The following is a 21,203-nucleotide window of genomic DNA, read 5'->3' as shown; positions in this document are numbered from 1 at the left end:
TTAACCTAACTATGGCAAATGATGGCAAAGGAGGGAAAGATATTCTATGTTAAGATACATGAAACCTGTGGACAACTATAATAATATGAAAACCTATTCACAGATGGGAAATTATTTCTATCTTATAGCAAGGGTGGAAGGAATAAATACATATAAAATGCATGTAAAGTGAGTTTGGAACTCAGGCTTCTGATAAGCTTCAGTGGGTAAGACCTTCCTGCCATAAATATTTAGGGTTATTTAATTTAAAGCTTCTTAGGTGCATTAGCAGCAAGCCTGAGCTGCCTGAATGTTCTCATTGCTGTGTGTGAGACAACAGAATCTTGTTTGTCAAGACCTTTTTTTTTCAAAAGATGCAGATGAAGCATCCATACAACAGAAGTAACTCTAGTGAGAAATTGTAGTAAAATGCTATCTATGATAGAACCTCAGGCATTTTGAAATCGCAGAAACAGAGTAAATGGCAGTAATTAGATCTTTACAGTGCTAAAGCCAGCTTATTCTTTGTAAATGTATGCAGGTATGCTTATACAGGTATTTTTCATACAAGATTGTAAAAGCTGCTCCAGTAATAACCCTGGTGAGAAACATCAACCAGGAGCCTAGAATTTAGGTGTAACTAGGATTTTTATTTGGTTATAGCATGAGAATATATCCTGTTGCTAATGGAATGCACACACTTGCTAATGATGCTGCTCTCCTGCACTGAATTTAAAATAGGAGACTTGTGCTCAATGATACCAAAAAGATAAGTGGCTTTGTGCAGTCAGTCAGTGATGCCGACATAAAACAAAAATTTCCCTAACTGGGTGAAGAATGGCTGTTCTTGTGGATGAGAGGACTGTTCAAGACAAGAAGCCTTGTGGGAAAAGTTCAGAAGGGGAAAAAATTATATGGTAGTAGTTTGGCAGGATGCATACAGAAGAAAGCACTGAGCAGGTGATAGCTCAGTATTAAAAACTATGGGTAGTGGATCTCAAGCATCCAAGAAGTAAGCAAGCTGTTCCCTATCCCAAATTATAGGCCAGTAAATCCGCATGTGATTGGTTTTCATGGGCCAGCTCTTCCCATAGTTCACTTAGGGATAGTGAAAAGTTTCTTCCTTCAGTGGAGGATGTGTATTGAAACTTCTGTCTAACTGTTGCATTTACTCCCCCTACTTTTACCAGAGGAAAAACAGCACTATAGCGTTATTATATGAGCTGGCATATAACCTGCCATATAGTTAGTAATATAATATCTAATGGAATGAAATACACTGCTGGCAAGAATACTGTTATGTTGATGTAAGGGAATACGTGCTGTGTATTTAGATATAGCATGACATCAAACACCCTATTGGTGTTTTAATTATTATTGATAACTAAAAAACATCCTGCAGTATTTTTGGTGCTTTTCCTCTCTAAACATTTACTTTATTTTGTAATCATGGCATAAGTTGAAAGAAACATTCTCTTACTGCCAAGTCAAAGGCCTGGTCAAGTAGGCTAGGGAGAGAGAATCTGAGTAACTCCAGTGATTGATGGGCAAGGCAGTATTTTGTGATTTCAAGGAATGGGGATAATTCCAAAGCATGTTCATGGACTCTTTTGGCAGTATGTATACTTTTCACCCAGTATTTAGGAAGGATATAGTTAAATATCTTCAATTTCTCTAAAAGAAAAGTAGTAGCAGGTGTTTTGCCTCACTGTTGAGCATAGCTGAAAAAAAAAAAAAAAGTGGTCAGGGAAGAATGCAGCCTGCTCTTAGTAGAAACCAAACACTTTATTCCAAACCAAAGTTAGAAGAACACTTATTAACCTTGTGAAATCAAACTCTCTGAAATTAAAAAAGGCAGAACTGAATAGAAACACAACTTAAAAAAAAAAAAAAAAAAAGTCTGTGGCATCTAATTTTAGGGGATGTACCAGAAACAATGAGCCCCTCTGTCTGGATCTCTGACAGTTAATAAAGTAACACAGTTCCCAGGGAAGGGTTACCATCGCATATGATGAAGTACTACAAAGTTAATCTCCATTAGAACAAAAAAGCCAAACTTCTACTAAATAGAAAAAGATGAAATCACAAGATCTTATTTCCAGGGTTGTGAGTAGTTTTGGAACTTTTTAATGAAGAATAAAACAACAAGTACAAAAACAGTTGAATGTGCTTCACAAGTAATTGGTGGTGTGTATGGAATACAGATCAGACTTTATATTCAGCACTTGGAAAAGTATTTTAATAACTTGGCAAAGCAAGGGTACTTCTAGTCTTCTGAAGCCACAGCACTCCTCTTCTGCCACTATTAGTTTCTCCATTCTGTCATTTTAATAAAAACAATTCTAGAGTTGAAAAAACTCATTTGAAGGGAGCACTGATGGCGTCGGTTTTAAATATTTGTAGTGGTGTCAGCTTCATGTGAAAAGGCAAGACAAACCAAAATGATCAGAAACAAACGGAATGTCTGACATTCCAGGTACTGCAAAAGGATGTGGCTTCCAGCCGCAGGAGCTACTGTTCTTTACACTATGTGCCTCTGTGAATTTACTTCTGGTTAAGTGAGTGAGAGTAACTGTTTATACCATCAGAGAAAGAACCTAAGGAAATTTTGCTGGGCTCAGACGCCTCTCTGTACCTGGAGTATATTTTCCATATCTCCAGACTGGTTTTGTATGAGTTTGACTCGTTTTTTTGAAAAGTCAGAAACAACAACAACATAAAACATTTAAGAACCCCATGTGGTTCAGTCCTGGTATGGAGTTTTTATGGCCATTGGCCAAAGTAAACTGAACAGCTGTGGAGACTGTGTCTTCTTCCAAGGTGTAGACAAACTTCTGTTGTAGCGGTGACATTCCACTGCCACCTGGCCCCAGACTCAGCAATTTGGCTGCACCACACTCGCTGAACAGGAGGCTCTTGGAGCACTCCCTAGCTCCCTGTTGTGCTCTCTGGGGTTCCTGTAAAGGCAGCGTTCTACCCAGTTGGCTGCTAGTCAACTGTGTTGGCAAAAACCCAAGTTAGAGGTTTTCTGACGCTTAAGTCAATACCCTGCCCCAAGCGCCTCTTCTGTCTCCATGTCCAATCCTGTATGTCTCTCAGTGGCTCCCTCACTTTTCTCTCTCTCTGCTCCAAGCCCTGACCTTCACTGCTTGCCTCAATAGGCACTCCAAAAAAAACTTACACATCCCACCAACCAGAGCTCTGCTTCTTCCTTTCCTTTCACTTACTGTCTTGTATCCTGTTCTCCTTTCCTTGTCCACTGAATAGGTCACCCATCTGAGCCTTGCACGGAGCATCCACAGATCATTCTGTGATCAAAGAATAACTTACAAATCTATACACAAAGATGCTACATTGTCCATTGTTTAAGATGACTGCATACCTAAGAAGTCTGAAGATCAGGGAAACAAAGAGCAGAGCTGTGAACAGTGCATAACTGTTACCTCTGCCACCAAAGACATTTTAAGAGAGTAGATGTTTGCTGTAACTGCACATCACAACCATAATTCCAGCCATCTACAGGGAAGACAAGGCAGCTTTAGGAAAAGGGTATGGCAAATCTAGGACTCCTTTTGGGGCAGAGTATTATCTGTTACGTGGAGTGAATTTTATGCAGTAGACAACTTGTTAGCTTCACCAAATCTCTGGTTAAATACTGAAGATAGCTCAGGCTTCTGCCAAACAGATTCAAGTATGCATCTCCAGAGTGTGCCTCTGTGAGCTACCTTCTTGTTTCACAATGAGTAATCACAGACTTCACCAGCCTTCTCAAATTTGCTGATAGAGATGTTTTAGGGCATCAACTACTTCTTATCTGGAGGCTGGCTAGAGAAGTAAGAACGAAAAGGGAGAAACAAGAATCTCTTTCTTACCCACATCATCGCAATGGTGGAATGACCATCAAGCATTATTGCCTCTAAATAGCCAAAGTCTTTATTCAAATATTCATTTTTCTAATTTTCTCATGACAGTGATTTTTATGTATGGGTGTTATGGGCAGCCCTGGAAGTCTCAGAATCAGAGCTCTGTTCCCCTAAGCACTGTACAAAACTGTCCTAGGAAACAGTTCCTCTTCCAGAGACTTTGCCATGTAAGTAGATTTCAGTGAGATTTAAATATCATGCCTGAGGTTAAGTATGCCTTCATCTTGTTCAGGTTGGCAGAAAACAGGAACACGCTGTTGAGCGGTATAGGAATGCGCTTGAGTGCACACATGTTTTGCCTTTCTTTAGATCGTGGTGATGCTACATGAAAAGAGTTTTGATTAAAGCAGGCAGCACTGAGTCATGGATTCTAAAACAGGTTGTAATTACAGAGAACTGCTTTAGTCATTGCATAGGCATAGGACATATTAGTTTCATATTTTTAGTTTTTCCCCTTGCTTTGTCTCCATATAGCAAGAGAATTGCTGATTACAAGCCTCAAGCTTTACAGGGTGATTAAAGAAACAAATGCCCTTTCCGGCTGTAAAACAGGAGACCTTTGAGTGAGCTGTCTAGACAAGGAAAAATATTTGGTGCTTGGACCTTCTCTGCAATTTCCCATACACTGAAAGATCCAGTCATGTTCAGACTGCATACTTTTTAAAAACAAAACTGTCTTCTGTGGCTATATTATATACTAAATCAGGACACTTGCTACAATCACAAGTTTTGTTTCTGCAGGTTTTTAGTCAATGACCTTAGTTTGCCTTTGGAGAACCAGCTGCATGATCCATTCCCCTATCTGTTTCCTTTAAAGTTTAGCTATTAAGTAAGAGAAATACTGTTATTTAGGTAATTTTAAAATCCCCAGTTGTAGTTTCTTCTGTCTAGGCTTTTAACAGAGTAACTGTCCTGTGGCTCAGGAACTTTTTTATTAAACTATAGTTGGCCACTGAAAATATGAACACTGCATTATTGTCTGTTGTCTTAAATTCCTGGGTGTCAATCCACCATTGTTCACTCATTTTGAATTCCTTTTCTTAACTTTTCTTAATGTGGTTTTCTGAATCAGAGATGGAGTATTCAGATTTTTTGTCCAGATATGTGAAACTCTGATGATCACATGAGACTAAATGTTAAATAAGGTATGTTATCCAGGTATAGTGCACAGCAGCAAGAGGCAGGGACCAGACCCCCCCTCTTTTTTTGGGGGGGGGCGAGGGGGGGGGACAATTGTAGTCATTGGGACCACAATTTACTCCATTGGTACAGAAATTGCCAGAGACAGTTTTTTAACCTATTTAAGAGATTGTGGATAGTCTCTTCTGGCCTTAAAAATCTATATGTGATTCTAAACTTGTTCAAACCCCAACCACAGCACATAGGAAAAGGTGTTTTTCAGGACCCCCAAAAAGCCTCTCCCTGAGGCAGACAGAAGCACGTGTGGATGAATTTGAGCACTTAGGGGAGCAAGAGGGCAGCACAACAGGTAACCTGTGTGGGTGGTAATGACATGATGCTCAAATTTGGATAGCCTGGGGAGCTGTGACCATGAGGTTCAAAGACCAAAAATTCCTTTTCAGCTGAGTGTAAGAAAATCTAAAAGTAATAATGTCCTTGCTTGGTGAGCACTGTCAGGAGAAGAATGAAGTGCATCTTTGCTGACTTTTCTAGGCCTTTGTTTGACACAGCTGTGAAGAGATGTAGGAGTAGACAGGACTACATTTGAGCCCTACTCTCTCCTTTCAGAAAAACACCAAGCAGCAGTGCTGCTTACCTGTTCAAAGAAGCCCTCTGTGGCAACATAGGATTCAGTCCCACCAGCTCTTTAGTTTAGTGAGTGCCTAAGGCCTTCACTGGAGGTAGAATGATGGTAGGCTCCATCACATGAAGGTCTACTCTAATGCGCAGAATTAATGATAGTAGCTAGTACCCAGATAAATCAAAAGTGAATCACTTTATTCACCATTTAAAATGTAATTACCCCTGAGGCACAGTGCAGAAGGTAATTCCAAGCAGACAGCTACCTTACTTAACAGTCATAATGGTTTCTAGGAAAGAAATATAGCAATAATTTCTCTGCTTCACACTGCAGAGGAATTTAGAAAGCAGAAGGTACTAATCCTAGTATCCTAGCAAGTTCTCAGTTTCAGTTAACATTCTTCCTCCTGAAGAACACACCATGACATCTTTAATGACCACAGGTGGTCAGGGCCTTGGGTTTAGGTCTTTCTTTGAGTGAAGATAAAAATAAAACATTCCTAGCCCTTGTAATACACTTACAAAAATAAACTATGTTCTGCCACAAGCAGCTCTGCTTCATTATAGTTTGATGGGCAGCTGAGTCAAAGAACAGACTTGGTCATGCAAGTGACTCTTACTTGTAAGGCCAGTAAACCACAAACGGGAACTACAAATGACAGGGCCAGTACAGAAAGCATGCAGGCATTGTAATTACTTTGCCTACTTGAGTAAGATTATTCGTATGTGTAAACTTACAGGATTAAAGCCAGAAGGCTCACTTCACAGATATTTACCACTTACACATGCACCATGAAATTATCTTCTGTGCCGAGAGCCAGAATGAGATCTGTGCAGCACTTCTGCACAATGGATGCAACCACACCCTTGAACTCTTCTTGTAGGCACAGTGAGTTCAGTTTCACACATGTTATTGACTGTATAGCGCTAAACTGGCAGAATCTCTAAGTCAGTCAGAGAGATAGTCATATTTAAACTATGTCTTACTCTGTGGTACATAGCATCATGCCATGATTGGCAGGTTTGGTGAAACAGATAGGAAACAGTTGACCAAAACCATTGTCTGACATGAGGTATTTCCTGCAAAGTTAACGCTGAAACAATTTCTTAAATCGTACAGGTAGTTACATGAAATGTTTGTGTCTTGTCCTTTGTATTTTCCTTCCCAATGTACAGAGGGACATCGCTGCAGCTGTTTGCAAAAATGGCCCGTCTGTTGTTTTTCTGCACTCTTTGTGAATGTCTGCCTTTGATTGTCGCAAGGCCTGTCTGATGTTAAAATTCTTCCTTGCAGATGTTGATGAATGTGCGAATGGCACAATATGTGGCAGTCATGGATTCTGTGAAAATATGGATGGCTCCTACCGCTGCCTTTGTTACCAAGGGTATCAGGACCCGCAGGATGGGCAAGGGTGTACGGGTGAGTTCTTAGGTGCAAGTAGTCATTCCTGCAAGGTTCTAGTGAGCAAAAAGCAGCATATAAGCAAAATACGTTTTCACAAAAACATTTTTGTTTTCTGTCATTTTTTGTTAAAGTTGGACCACTTACTAGTAAAATAAGGTTGAGCTGTGCTTTACTCACTGAATTTTGTGCCGGATGGGAACTTAACTGTGTATCCGTTTAATGAGAACCTGTTATTAGGATTGAATGGAAACCAACAGCAAATAAGCTAAGCCACTCATTTTATCTCTTTAAGAAAAACCAAGAAAACCCACTATTTCTGCACATCAGGACCATTCACAAATATAGATTGAATTTCATACTTTAGCCTATTTAAATGCAACATCTGTTTAGTTTCTTAGCTGAATAACCAGAACTCTGTACTACCCCCTACAGGAAATAACATCTGGCATGTGGCACAGCCAGTCTGAATTAGATGGCATACCTCCCTAGGCACATTGTATTTGAACAGATTTTAACATTGGCTTTGAGCTCCAGGAAAGACATCTATCACCATGAAAAGATGTGAGATTTTGTAGATGTGTAAATACTGCACACTTCTCTTGTGATCTTTCCAGATCTGTTGTTAATAGTGATGGTTGGACCTGAGAACCATCTGAGGCAGCACAAGTTTCTAATATAAAATTAATACCATATCAAGGAAAGGTATTCATTAAGCAATATCTTCAAACCAGACTCAGGATGAAACACATTTACTAGGAACAGAGACCTAAATGGAATACCAAGCACAGAGGAGGAGTTAGAAGCTTTACAGAAGTGTTTGTATGTGTTTTCTAATATATTAAACAGTTTTATTACAAAATTCTTTATGCCATTTGGCACTTATGTTGCAGCATACCAATGTATATTTTTGCATACAGTGACTTTTCATGGATTAAAACAAATGAAGCAAAGAAAGGACAAAAAAAAAAAAGGAAAGCAAAACCTGGTGTGAAACTAAATTTAATTTTGAGTTGCCAGTGAAGTGATTCTGCACCAGAAAATAATGTCTTAGGTTTTTTTCTTGTATACACTATGTAATATAAAATACTCTTAGAAATTTTGATGCCAGTTATCTACCAAAACAATTTTAGGATAAAGTAAGTCTCTTTAGTTCCTGGCCAGGCAATGTTCCACAAAGACAACTTATTCCTTATGACAGGAATCAAGCAAAAAGATAAAGAAAAATCTAAGTACATTTTAAAATTGCTGAGCAAACCATAAGTTAAAATGCATATTTATATAAAAATACACAAAAATCAACATTTGGTCATATGACTAGATTTTCATTCTTGCTGGGTAAGAGGTAAAAAGGCTGAAACATTGCCTCACAAGTTACACTTTAGACCATGCTTAATTACAGAAATTTCTGAATTGTGATACACAAATTACAATTTTCAAATTCTGTCATTAGTAGACAAAGTAGATTTTCAAATGTAAACTTTAGCAACTGAAAAGAGAGTAAAGTTAAGTGACCCTGACAGTATTTGGTAACCCTTGTTTAAACAGCAGACAACTCTCCCATCAATCAAAAAAGCATTTCAGGGTAGACTAGTTAGCAGGTTTATGGAATCCAAGTTAAAAATACGTGGGTTTTTTTCTTTTGCAGTGTTCAGCAGGGGCTCCCTGGGTGACCTGGGTGTAACCCTTGTGGGTTCCAGAGCAGCCTGTGAGGCCATGCACACAAGAGGCACATGGTGGCAGTGGGGCTGGGGAATTCACTGTTCAGTAGATGTTCATGAGGAAAATGGGACTTTCAGGAGAAAAGGGAATTCTCTTTTATAGTGCAGTCTGAATCACATGGGAATCTACTCATTTTGCTCCTTGAGTTCAGTGGCAGTTTGATAATGAAGAAAGTTAAGAAAACAACTGAAATGAGTCTGAATCCTAAATCCCAAGAAAAGGGTACAAAGAAAAGCAAGTATTTAAAAATGCAAAAGAACACACACCCCCCAAAAAAAAGAAAAAAAAAAGGCGGCCAGTGTTCTGGTCTACAAGCAGCACCTAATCAACACCAATAGTCTATAAACTGTATTGTGGCTTTCAGGGGCCTTTATTTCAAAGGACTGACTACTTGTTTATGAATCTACTTAGGTATTAGTGAGTTTTTAATCCTTCCCCAGAGATGGCATCTGTAATCTGGCAGACAATATTGGCACAGATACAGCAAATAAAAGAACAAACTGTCAGTAATGGGTCTGAATTATGTTTTGGATTTTTTCCCCAGATGTGAATGAATGTGAAATGCTGAGTGGAGTATGTGGCGAAGCCCTCTGTGAGAATGTCGATGGTACTTTCCTGTGCCTCTGCTCTGATGAGAACCAGGAGTATGATCCGATGACCGGACAGTGTCGCTTCCGTACCTCACCAGGTAAAATGCTAGTTGATTTGTGCATGCTTGGCATGATTTCCACTGCATATGTAACCAATGGAAAAGTAAAGTTGGTTTAAATGCTGGTGTTGCTTTAACTACAGCAGAAAAATTTAAAACTTTGTCTTCTTGAAAGCGTGTGCATGAAAAGAGGCATTTCTAGGATGTAATATGTTATCAGTGAATCATTAGCAGAAATACCTAAATTTTATACATCATCAGACTTGGCAGTAATAATGAACAGTTACAGCAGTTAAGAGTAAACAATCTCTTGTTTACTGTACTGTAACAATGAAATGTAATATGGAATCAAGTCTATGGCCTGAGTGATTTTATTTTTTGTTCAAATTTTTACAAACATCCACTAGTACACTTGGACAATGTTTAAGGGAGCATATGATTAAAAACAAACCTAGTACTAACATAAGTCCTTAGAAAAGGTAGTTGGGAAAGCAAAAAAACAAAACACTGAATTGTTGTCAAGTCTCTTTGAGTGCCTTTTTGAGTGCCCTTGCCTGTTTTACTCCATCTTTTGTCCTGTTTTTCCTAGTAGTCCACTGTACTGGATTTGTGAGCTTTTGTTATCAGGTTTTTTGGGTGTTGCAAATACTACTGGAAATATGCTCATTAAAAATGAGTTTACAACTCTTAAAGTTGTCTCCACATTTCTACACTGATCCAGTTTGGAGAAAGGAACAAGCCCACAATAAGGAACAACAGAGTACAAGAAATGAAGAGATTTAGTTGCACAGCTTTTTTCCCCCTCCAGAATGCAAATCTTGGTATTTTTCTTATTTTGTTCTTCCACTGCAGGCTGATCTAGCTTCTGGAAAGCTTTAGAATAACTGGCTCTAGTGCCAGGATGCAGAGTCTACAGCTTACAAGGCTGTGGCTATTTTCTCCTATCACTCATGGTCTTTCAGACTTGTAAACAAGGTTGCGATATCTGTGACCTAATTGCAACAACTTTTTAGATCACTGAAAGTAGCACTCAGCAGCACTCAAGAAGTTGCCTGTGAAGTATCATTAACAGCTGACTGACAAACTGAAACCTTCCAAAATCTTGTGAGAAAGATTCAGGCTTATGGGAGCTTGTGTTCTGATGGAGGAATGAAAAAAAGTAAGATGGCTGCGGCAGCAGAGCAATGCCCAGTGGTACTGCCTCCATTCCTGTTTGCAAGGAAAAATTCTGCAGTGCCTTTCCACCATAAAGCAGATTAGCTTAAATAACCGCTGATGATAACTGAAGTAGCAGCATTTAAAATTCTTCCATGAGTTTATGGAAGAAGAGTGTTTAAATTATATTACCAAGATTTGCAGGAGATGCGAATGCCATCTTCGTTTTGGTACTGTGAGGATGTAGTACTTGGGATAATTCAGCTACTTGTCAAACAAAACCAAAGCTAAAGAAATTAGCAGAGGACCTGAGCCCATGTAAAAAGAAGTCCAGGGAGCATTCAAGGACATACCCAAGCGTTACTGTGGGGAGGGAGGAGGTGAAAAACCCAGTGTGACTGATTGTACTGTCAACAGATGAGTACTCTACTGTCAGTACTAACTCCATTTTGTTGTCACTGGTGAACATAGCTTTACTGTGATCAGTCTGGAAAGAAGCCATTCTTCCTTCCCCTCCAGCCTTCATCAGGCCCTAACAAAACATGCGTGCTTCACCTTTGTCTCTTCTCTGAAAAGGTCATCAAGGAGGAAGATCTCACATAGGAGACCAGAAGACATGCAAATCAGGACCCAGTGAGATGTACTTTACATAATATGCTCTTGAACTAGAATAAGGAAAAGTGGCAGTACTAGGAACAGAGATCTTACTATTTATTCTCTTACCTTTCTTCCAAAGTAAAAGGAGGAAAGTACTGTCGTTAGTTCTTCTTAAAAAGGAATCTTGCTTTCCTGTACATCCTGCAGTCTCGCTGGGTTTTTTTTCCTCTTATCAGTTGGCTTCTGTTTCTCAAGACCTCAAAGGCTGACCAGTCAAGTGGTGACACTGCCCTATGTACCTCTGGATTTGACATTTCAGGAGCTGACAATACACGCTTCATTCTTCTACATCTGCTTACTTTGCTTGTTCCGATTTTCTTCTGGGAACCAATGGGTGGCCCTTGTGTAGCTGTCAACTGAACTGAAGAGGGAACAGAACCAGTCTTTTCCTCCCCATTTGTAAGTGGCATAAGGCCCATGTGCTCACTGTAGGATAAGCAAATAACAGCTATGCTGGTTTGCCCAACGATGAGTACTTCAGCATCCCCCGAGACCAGCTGCAGTATGATCATATAGGAGTAGCATGCTATCTGCCTGCAAAGAGCAATGGAATAGCCACACACCCTCTGGCTTTGACAAGCCACATACTCAAGTCAGGCACACTGCTTTGAGAGCTCCTACAGTACATGTGGACATCATCTGTCAGCATTAGCTTGCATCATGCCTATGTTCAGAAAGGAAGAATTTAATCTGCATTATTGTGTTGCAGATCTCTGTCGTTCAATGTGGTATACTCAGCTTTTGCTTATTTCTCATTTTGTATTTTTGTGCATAGAGAAATGTTCGTCAACCTCATATCAAGTGCAAATAGGTGAAGATTGTTCAAATATTACTTTAATTTGGGAACTTTTTTGCATGTGGTTAAAGGCTGTTAGCTTTGTGGAATGCTATGTGTTCACACTTTTCTTTACTTGAAATTAGGGCTCTCGAGGCTTCCTTCTATTTAGATTTCACTTGGTGGAAATTCATCTATTGTTGGCTGTGTCCTGAAACAATCCTCTCAGTGTATGTATCAGGAATTCTAGCCCATATTGTCACGTTCCAGTAACAAACCCCAAAAAATTAATTGTGCAAGGTTTGATTGTCTTATTTGCCTCCTCTCTCCCCTGCTGTTCACAAAATGTAGCAAATGTTTCAGAAGGAAGAAAAGATAAAGGAGTAAAGAACTCTCTTTTGTATTAGATGAAACTTTGCTGTTACACATCTTTGTGCCTAAGAGATAAAAAATGCCTGGTTTTGGTTCAAGTCTTCTCATTTATTCTTTTAACAAGATATATAAAGCCATTTATGATTAATTTCTAGCAAGTACCAAGCTGAATATGGTTTGCGTAATGATCCGTATTAGCATGGTTTTAATTGTTTCTACATAAGAAAAAATGCATGTTTAATATGTATCTAAATTACTAATATATACTAATATAATATTAATATATCTCATTGCATTGAATCCAGAAGCTATAAAGGGTAGTATATATTTGAGGATTATAATAGGTATGATTTAAAATGAGAATTGTAAACAAAAGTGTGTGTGTGTAAACATAAGCATATCAGCAGGAATCTGGCTTACACATACAAAGGTCAGTAAGATCACTAGTTTGGGTTACAGCTCAGCCAAGGAAAAGAATTCCAGTGAGAGAACTCCACTAAGGTACCAGGGCCCACGTAGGTACCTACAGCTAATTTAGATGTTGCTTTCTTCTGGTTACATGAAACGTGACCAGTTATTTATGGCAAGATATTTAACAGTATTTACTAGGATTTAGAAGTAAAATCACAATTTTGGTGTTCAAACATGAGTCCCTCCTAGACTGATTTGTATTAAAACAAAATCAATCCCCCCTGCATCTAACCAACCACCAGCACAAAAAATTTAAGGCTGTCAAGTAACAGTTTATAAATCTGATCCAAAAGCTTCCTCAAGGCTAGAAATTTGGTGCCCGAGTACAAATTCTAAATTTCCTAAACCTTAAGGGCTTTCTAAATGTTAAGACTTTAAAGGAAACTCTTCATATTTGTGGGCTGGGTTTTTTTATGGCACTATGTGCATTTACCTTTTTCTAAGGTAAATAATGATCTGAATTTCAGTCACCTATGAACATAGTCTTAGATATCATTTTTAAATGTGCATCACTTGCACTAATCCCTGAATTATACATATGCACATATATGCGTGTACACTGCACACACTTTAGGTGTTGTAGCTTGCCACATGTGAGGCCAACTGAGAAATCTAAACAAGTACACCCTGACGATAGGCACACACCAGTCTATTTTTACTGTCTTTTGGAAAATCAGGTTCTGAAAGTGTGTGTTACTTAAGCTGTTTGCTCAGTCATCAGAGTTTTGCTGAGGTTTTAGAAGTCATGAACTTATAATGATGATTTTTCACTTTAGCAACCACCTTACTGATTCTACCTGTGAATAAGAGGTGTTGGTACACAGTTGCAGTATTTAAGATCCCATCAGTTGTATATGTTTTGGGTTTTTCGGATCACAGTTGTTAACAGGCTGCTATTTAGGCAATTATTTAACTGTATGCTGAAGTCTAAGCATACGCTAATATCCTGATTATCCACTGAATCCTATATTACTAATGCACATTTTTGCATCAAACACATTCTGAAGCATATGGTTGGATCAAGGTTATCCTAAGTATATAAATCTATTTCTAATAAATACTTCAGTTCAATCTAGCAGCAACTATACAGAATCTCTGTTACAGGCTGTTAATAGAACAGTCATCAACAACCTGATAAAACTATGTTCCTTTACCAGCGTGCGTTAGTAGAGAGATATTTTACATTTTCTAATAACAAAAAACCTGAAACAACAATGATATGAAAAAATAAGTATCCATTCCCTATCATATTTTGTCAACATACCTAATGAAACCACTTTCAAAAACAACCTGTTTACTAGATGGTTAATAATGTATGAGAGAGAAATTATAAGCTTGTAGACTCAGACTGGTCTTGGTTAAAAAAAATAATGAAAGATTTGTGTCTCATTTGCTCCCCAAACATTCATGACGCCTGCTTGACTAACCCTCAGTCACAGCTGTGTAAACAACAGACTTTTAAGCTGCTGAACAGATAATGGGAAGAGAAACCAACACATCCATCATATGTAAAATGGGAATAAACAATGACATGATGAGACTGTCTCCCCTTCTTTGCGGGGCAGCTTCTGGTGTTCTTTCTCTGGTAAACAGCATGAAAACTGCTATGCTTTTTCTCCTGTTGAAGATTTGGCTTTGATTCAGTTAGATGGCAAATGGCCAATGAAAATGTATAATTTGGTGGGTAAAGTACTGCTCTCTCACCTTGGAACAACAGATTTAGTTCAGTTGCATTTCTATGACACATGATAGTCTTAACGCCGTTCCTATTGGATAGCAGCTGATACCAAAAAAACACCGCACTTTATGAAATTCAGCACATTATGGAAAATTGTAATTATCTGATGAGGGGAGACCACAGGCTAACCTAACAAAGATGAAATAAGCACTCAGCTGGGTGTTTCCTTTAATGTACAACTTAGTTATATTGGCAAAACAGCAAAGGAAAGTTTGCCTTGTAGGTGGCAACATTGTACTAAATTTGAATAGAGGTGTCTGCCAGCCCCTCAACCTACCAAAACAGAAACAGTCACTTTTCTCCAATTGTCTGTTTTGAATTAGAAGCCAAAAGAACTATTACTCACATTCGTACTATTGAAGTGCAATAATAGGCAATCTATACCGGCATTTTTAAACCCGCTTTTCTCAAAACAGATCTAGTATTTGCATGCCCAGTAAAGTTGCCTTGCCCCACCTGCTTGGGGGAATGTGGGTGGGCTGGGATAACAGGCTTGAGGTAACAAGAGCTGGAGTTCATTTCATTCCTTCAGCATTTGTTGGACAATCACTATCTTCAAGCTCCCACCTCACAGCCATTATTTTTTAAGTGGATGGGATTAGAAGAAAATCCATCCTATAACTGGCTTAAAGAGGCTGAGCTTGACCTCCAAGAGACAAACAGAGGTGGACAGATGAGGTGGTCAAGTGAGCTTGGCTCTCCCAGGTATACCAATACTTGTAAGTGGGCCAGCCTTAAGCTCTTTTTGAAAAGCACTGCAAGGCAAACAAAGGTAGTTTATATGCCACAACTCTTTGGGTCTCACTAATCTTCTAGCATTTTGAAATGCACTGTCACTCAGGTATAAAATGAGGTTTTGATTCCTGCCCGGATACATGCATTACTTGAGAAATGTTTCATGCTTGGCACATTATACGAGAGCCTGAGCAGAAATGAATGAAAACTCAAACAATGGAAAATCAGCCAACATGCAATAATTTTGAGTAAGTTTTTGTGAATTAAACATTTGTTAAGTGCTAAGCATAAAGAAATTCCCAAGATAAAAGGAAATTAACTAGTCACCTTGAGATTTATCTATCTTAAGTTCCTGAACAAAGTTTTGGGTTTGATTAATAATGTTAGCATTTGTAATTTTAGAATTTGGTTACTTTATGGATGGCCTATGAAAAGCTTTTCATATTGATTGTGTGAATAAAAATTTTATGTGATAGTTCCCACTTCTGAGCTCCTGATGAGAATTTTTGTGGAAGTCCAAGGTTAGATAGACAGAGTTCTGCAAACATAGAAGCTCTAACTAGGTATTTCTTTTCAAATTTGCTTCTTGGTGTAGTTTAGGAGTGCCTTGCTTTAGAAAGGTCTTTGACTATTAATAGGGGATTTTATTGGATCTATGAGAGAGACTATTTTGCCTCCAGTCCTTACAAATATTGCGAGAGGACCCACTCAACTGCTAAAGGCAGAAAATCTGACTTCTTGGTTGGATGCCTATTTTAAAGTAAACAGTTAACTTTGACATCTGCACTGTATTCCTCTGCTTAATGTGGAGTCAGTCAGTTGCTTTTGCAAAAATCATAAAGGGCCTTGTATTCAAGTGTGGAAGATGCTTCTTTTCCAGTGAAATTAAAAGGGGCTGGAAATGTTCATTCTTTTGAAAATCGGGCCTTTTCAGTTTGTACCTTAGCTCCTTTATCTGTAAAATGAGGTTGTAATGTTCACTCACCTTTGTGAAGAGCTTCCAGATTCATACATGAAAAGCACTATGTCAGTAGTTGGGCATGGTAGTTAGATAGCAGAGCATGAGAGCAGGTAGTTCATGCATTGCTTAAAAACGAAAGAAGCGCAAATGTGAAGAATCCCTTTGTGGCCAAGCTGTAGAACAGATCTGAAAAAGTCAAAGGAAGGTTATCAACTTCCATCATTCTTCCTAAGAACAAAAAAGTTAAACCAAGATTTGTATGTAACCATTTTCTTCCCTGCTTGACAATGCTGCTCTTCATTGTGGTGAAACTGAGGGTACTGTGGCACTTCTGATTCTCCTGTAAAACTGATTCATTTCACATGTCATCTTACGTGGTTTGTTTTCCTTTCACCTTTAGAATTACCAATAGAGGCTGATCAATATGAAGATGGAAAGAAGGAGTGCTACTACAATCTGAATGATGCTAATTTCTGTGACAATGTGCTTACATCCAATGTAACCAAACAAGAATGCTGCTGTACCTTGGGTGCTGGCTGGGGTGATAACTGTGAAATCTTCCCATGCCCTGTCTTTGGAACTGGTAAGAGGAGGCCTTCTGTCCCTTTGCAAACTTTTGAAGCATTGTGTTTATGTTAACAGTAGCATGCTTTGCCTTCAGAGAAGGCTTGCCCATTAAATCCCATATTCTGTAGTATTTAGTCATGACTTAATCATGGGAGACTTCCATGGAGGAAAAATTAATAGGAATAATTCATACCTGGTGTAAATCCATTGGCTTCACTGCAGTTACCCTAAGGATAAAAACAGCCTGTTACTGAACAGCATTATCTCCAACTGATTTTAAACAAAGATGGATTCTCACAGAAGCTTTTTCCAGATGCTATGGTAACACATTAGAGTTTTCCCACAAGCTGGAAAACAAAGATAAGCATTACAGCGTTTTTGAGCCTGCAGCTATTCTTTGTAATATTTCTACAGCACTAGGAGTTACTGATATATATTATGACATTAATATTACATTTTGCTACTTACTGAACAATTCAGTTAATCATGTTGTCTGCAGACCATTGTTTAACCTCTAAATATCAAATTAGAAAAAAATAGCCATATGATATTTGTCACAAATATTGAAAACAGTACTTGAAACATAAACAGTGATGGCTGAAATTCAGAATCCAGCTGGAAAAAATCACGTAAGAGAGAACATGTGTAAACTTTTCAAGATGAAATACTAAAGATTATTTTTCACACAAATGTATCATCATCTTTAATTCCTGTGTTAACTATACTTTAGAATCAGTGAAACTGAAATGAAATGTGCTACAAAAAGAGCATCTCTGCTTGGATGGGTTTATTTGATTCTGTATAGTCTCCAAGACACTTCAAATAATTTCGCTCTGTAATCCACACCATGTTCTCCTGTTGCAGTCAATTAGTGTTTTGCCTGTATAAGGTCTGAAGAATGTGGACAGGGGATTGTATCTCAGTTGGGGTATGACTAGATTGCAGCTTGCAGTATAGCTCAGAGAGGCCCATGCTAGCTTTAATTAAGATAATTTGGCTACTGGTATTGTTATAACTGCACTGCACCATGAAACCCAGCAAGGAGTACATTCTCCTGCCAAGGAGCAAGAGAAAGTAGTTTGCATGGAGCCCTGTGATGCTGTGGGTACCCTAGCTAGGTTTTGCAAAGCTAGGTCTGCAAACTGAGAGCAGGGGAAAGTCAGGCTGTAGTATCCCCCATTCAGCTAAAGGTGTGCATGATTGCCTGATAGATGTGAATAAGGCAAAATATCACCTCAGATTTCTCAAAATACCCTGAAACAAATATGTAACATATGTATGCGAGTAACTTTTTCTTAACGGCAAAATTTTTTGTTTTCTCTCTCTCCTAGCTGAATTTACTGATTTGTGTCCTGAAGGAAAAGGTTTCATTCCCTCTGGAGAATCATCTTATGGGCTTCTTGCTCAGAATTACAAAGGTCAGTACTGACTTTGTATTAAGTTTAATTATTTCAGAAGTTGTGGTAGTTGATTGACTAGAAGTGTGAGCCAGCAATGTAAACAGACCAATTCAAATTTTATTAGGTGACAAAACCAGCTTGTGATATGAAACATTACTGAAAATCATCATTTGACAGATTGTTAAGAATGTCAATTATACAGTCTCTGTAATATTCTGTTTTAATTTATACTAAGTGCTATATACTATGGCAGTAGGTGCTGAGACCACAAACCTCAAATACTCATTTACATATGAAATACAAAGCCACCTTAGATTTGTAAATAAATGTATGGGGTGTTGGGAGAGAGAAGAAAAGTTCTGTTAAACATTAGACCCTACAAGTGAGAATGAATATAAAAACTGAAGAGAATTCAGCAATGATATTTTCATTACAGAACTTCATGGAATAATTATTGAACAAAAGACTGTACAGAACTATGAGTGATAGGAGTTGGTGGGTGTGGGCAGGAGGGAGTTGGCATCACTAAAGGAAGAGTGACATCAGCAAAATTCCTTTTCAAGTTTAAGAAGTAGCCATCAATATTAATAATTTGTGAGATTCATTTTCCTTGGCATAAACAGACTGTATTTGTGTTAGCTAAAATGAAGTCAACATATTATCTTTGGGTTACATAGCAGCTACAGGATCTTTAGAAAAGCACACATTTTATATATTTGTTCCTATTGGAATTGCCGTTTTATAAATCAAGAACTAAAGGTAGAAAGTACTGTGTGTTTGTATCACATAAAAATGCAGTAAAATTTACTTTTTTTTAAAGACCTTAATAGAGGCATAGTATCACATGCTTGATAAATAAGCATCTGTCAGAGTTGCTTCTAGCTAAATCACTAATCTGTCAGACCTGATTCTGACAGATGACAAAAATTGGTGGGACTTGAAAGATTTTGGATTTTTTTCCCAACGATTGTTATGTGTACCTTTCTCGAACTATCCTTCCTCACTGAGTAGGATACTACTAGGTCGGTTTTCCTGTCGAGTTAGTGAGTAGACCATGGCTGAGTTCAGTTCTCTGTTCTACTAATATTTTTTTGTGTTACCCTCAGCAGGTGTTTCTTTGCACATGTAAAGTGCATGGGACATGGAAAAGATACTAAAGGTTATAAGGCACTAATACCCAGATTTGTTCAAACTAATGTGGGTGTAAGACCTCCACTCTCTGGAGGTGTTGCTTTGTCCACCAACTTGGAGTAAAGAACAAAGTGCCATGGGATGAATCCAGATCTCAGACCGATGGTAGCAGGGACCAGTGTTGGACAGACTGACAATTTACATCAAGACAAGTCAGTACTGTCACAGAGCTCATCTTAAAGGACCTAATATGTCCTGAGAGTATTTTTGTTCAGGGATTGTTTAAATGTGTTGTTTATCTTTGCAATGTTGATTTGGGATATGCAGTGTGTATAGTATGTCCAAATGTGTCTCAGAGAAAATCTGCATTGTTTCTGTTGTGCTACCTCAGGGTTGATAATATCTCTAGCTGCCATAAATATTGAAGTGTGGAAATACTTAATCTGGAAATATCTTCCACAAATCTTTGCCATACTAGGACTTTTTCTGTTTTCAGTAAGTGTATTTTGTAATAACCTTAGGAATGGCACACAGGACAAACAATAAATAAGTACTTTTAGTAGCGGGGGGGGTTACAGGGGTGGCTCCTGTAAGAAGCTGCTGGAAGCTTCCCCTGTGTTCGAGAGAGAGCGAGCCTATACCAGCTGGCTCTAAGACGGACCCGCCGCCGGCCAAGGCCGAGCCAAACAGTGATAGTGGTAACGCCTCTGTGATAACATTTTTAAGAAGGAAAAAAAGTTGGGACACGGAAAACAGCCCCGGGAGAGAGGAGTGAGAACATGTAAGAGAAACAAGCCTGCGGACACCAAGGTCAGTGCAGAAGGAGGGGGAGGAGATGCTCCAGGCGCTGGAGCGAAGATTCCCCTGCAGCCCGTGGTGAAGACCCTGGTGAGGCAGGCTGTCCCCCTGCAGTCCAGGGAGGTCCATGGTGGGGCAGATATCCACCTGCAGCCCGTGGAGGACCCCACGCCGGAGCAGGTGGGTTCCTGAAGGAGGCTGTGACCCCGTGGGAACCCTGCGCTGGAGCAGGTTCCTGGCAGGACCTGCGGATCTGTGGAGAGAGGAGCCCACGGAGCAGGTTTTCTGGCAGGGCTTGTGACCCCGTGGGGGACCCACGCTGGAGCAGTCTGTGCCTGAAGGACTGCACACCGTGGAAAGGACCCATGGACCCATGCTGGAGCAGTTCGTGAAGAACTGCAGCCCGTGGGAATGGCCCACGTTGGAGAAAGTTCGTGGAGGACTGTCTCCCGTGGGGGGGACCCCACGTTGGAGCAGGGGAAGAGTGTGATGAGCCCTCGCCCTGAGGAGGTGAAGCGGCAGAAAATAACATGTGATGACCGTAAACCCCATCCCTGTCCCCCTTGTGCCGCTGGGGGGGCTTGGTGGAGAAATCCGGGAGTGAAGTTGTGCCCGGGAAGAAGGGAGGGGTGGAGGGAAGGTGTTCTGAGATTTCGTTTTATTTCTCATTTACCTTACTCTGGCTGATTTGTAATAAAAAGTGAGCTAATTTTCCCTGAGCTGAGTCTGTTTTGCCCGTGATGGTAATTAGTGAATGATCTCTCCTGTCCTTATCTCGACCCGCAAGCTTTTTGTTATATTTTTCTCTCCCCTGTCCAGCTGAGGATGCGGGAGTGATAGAACGGCTTTGGTGGGCACCTGGCGTCCAGCCAGGGTCAACCCATCACACTGTTACATTAACTCATATGTTCCTGTTGCTTTTGTCCACAAGCTTCTGCTTGTAGGAGCAACTCCTATTTTCTCAATTGGAATTATCTGTCAGAAGTGAATATACTCAGCTAGCCTTC

The 21,203-nt window shown here is 39.3% G+C and overlaps 1 protein-coding gene across 2 annotated transcripts in view; it reads left to right on the top strand.

Annotated features, from left to right (window-relative positions):
* Positions 1 to 21,203, top strand: part of LTBP1 (latent transforming growth factor beta binding protein 1) — a 204,793-nt gene that overhangs the window by 161,313 nt on the left and 22,277 nt on the right. For both annotated transcript variants that reach the window (XM_010581212.1, XM_010581211.1), the window contains 4 exons: positions 6,958 to 7,083; positions 9,332 to 9,475; positions 16,701 to 16,883; positions 18,199 to 18,285. In XM_010581212.1, the coding sequence (XP_010579514.1) occupies positions 6,958 to 7,083; positions 9,332 to 9,475; positions 16,701 to 16,883; positions 18,199 to 18,285 (540 nt within the window). The remainder of the gene's footprint in view (positions 1 to 6,957; positions 7,084 to 9,331; positions 9,476 to 16,700; positions 16,884 to 18,198; positions 18,286 to 21,203) is intronic.

This window comes from Haliaeetus leucocephalus, unplaced genomic scaffold, assembly GCF_000737465.1.
Source record: "Haliaeetus leucocephalus isolate CR32 unplaced genomic scaffold, Haliaeetus_leucocephalus-4.0 Scaffold752, whole genome shotgun sequence".
NCBI classification, from domain to species: domain Eukaryota; kingdom Metazoa; phylum Chordata; class Aves; order Accipitriformes; family Accipitridae; genus Haliaeetus; species Haliaeetus leucocephalus.
This window is presented reverse-complemented; position numbering and strand designations above follow the sequence as displayed.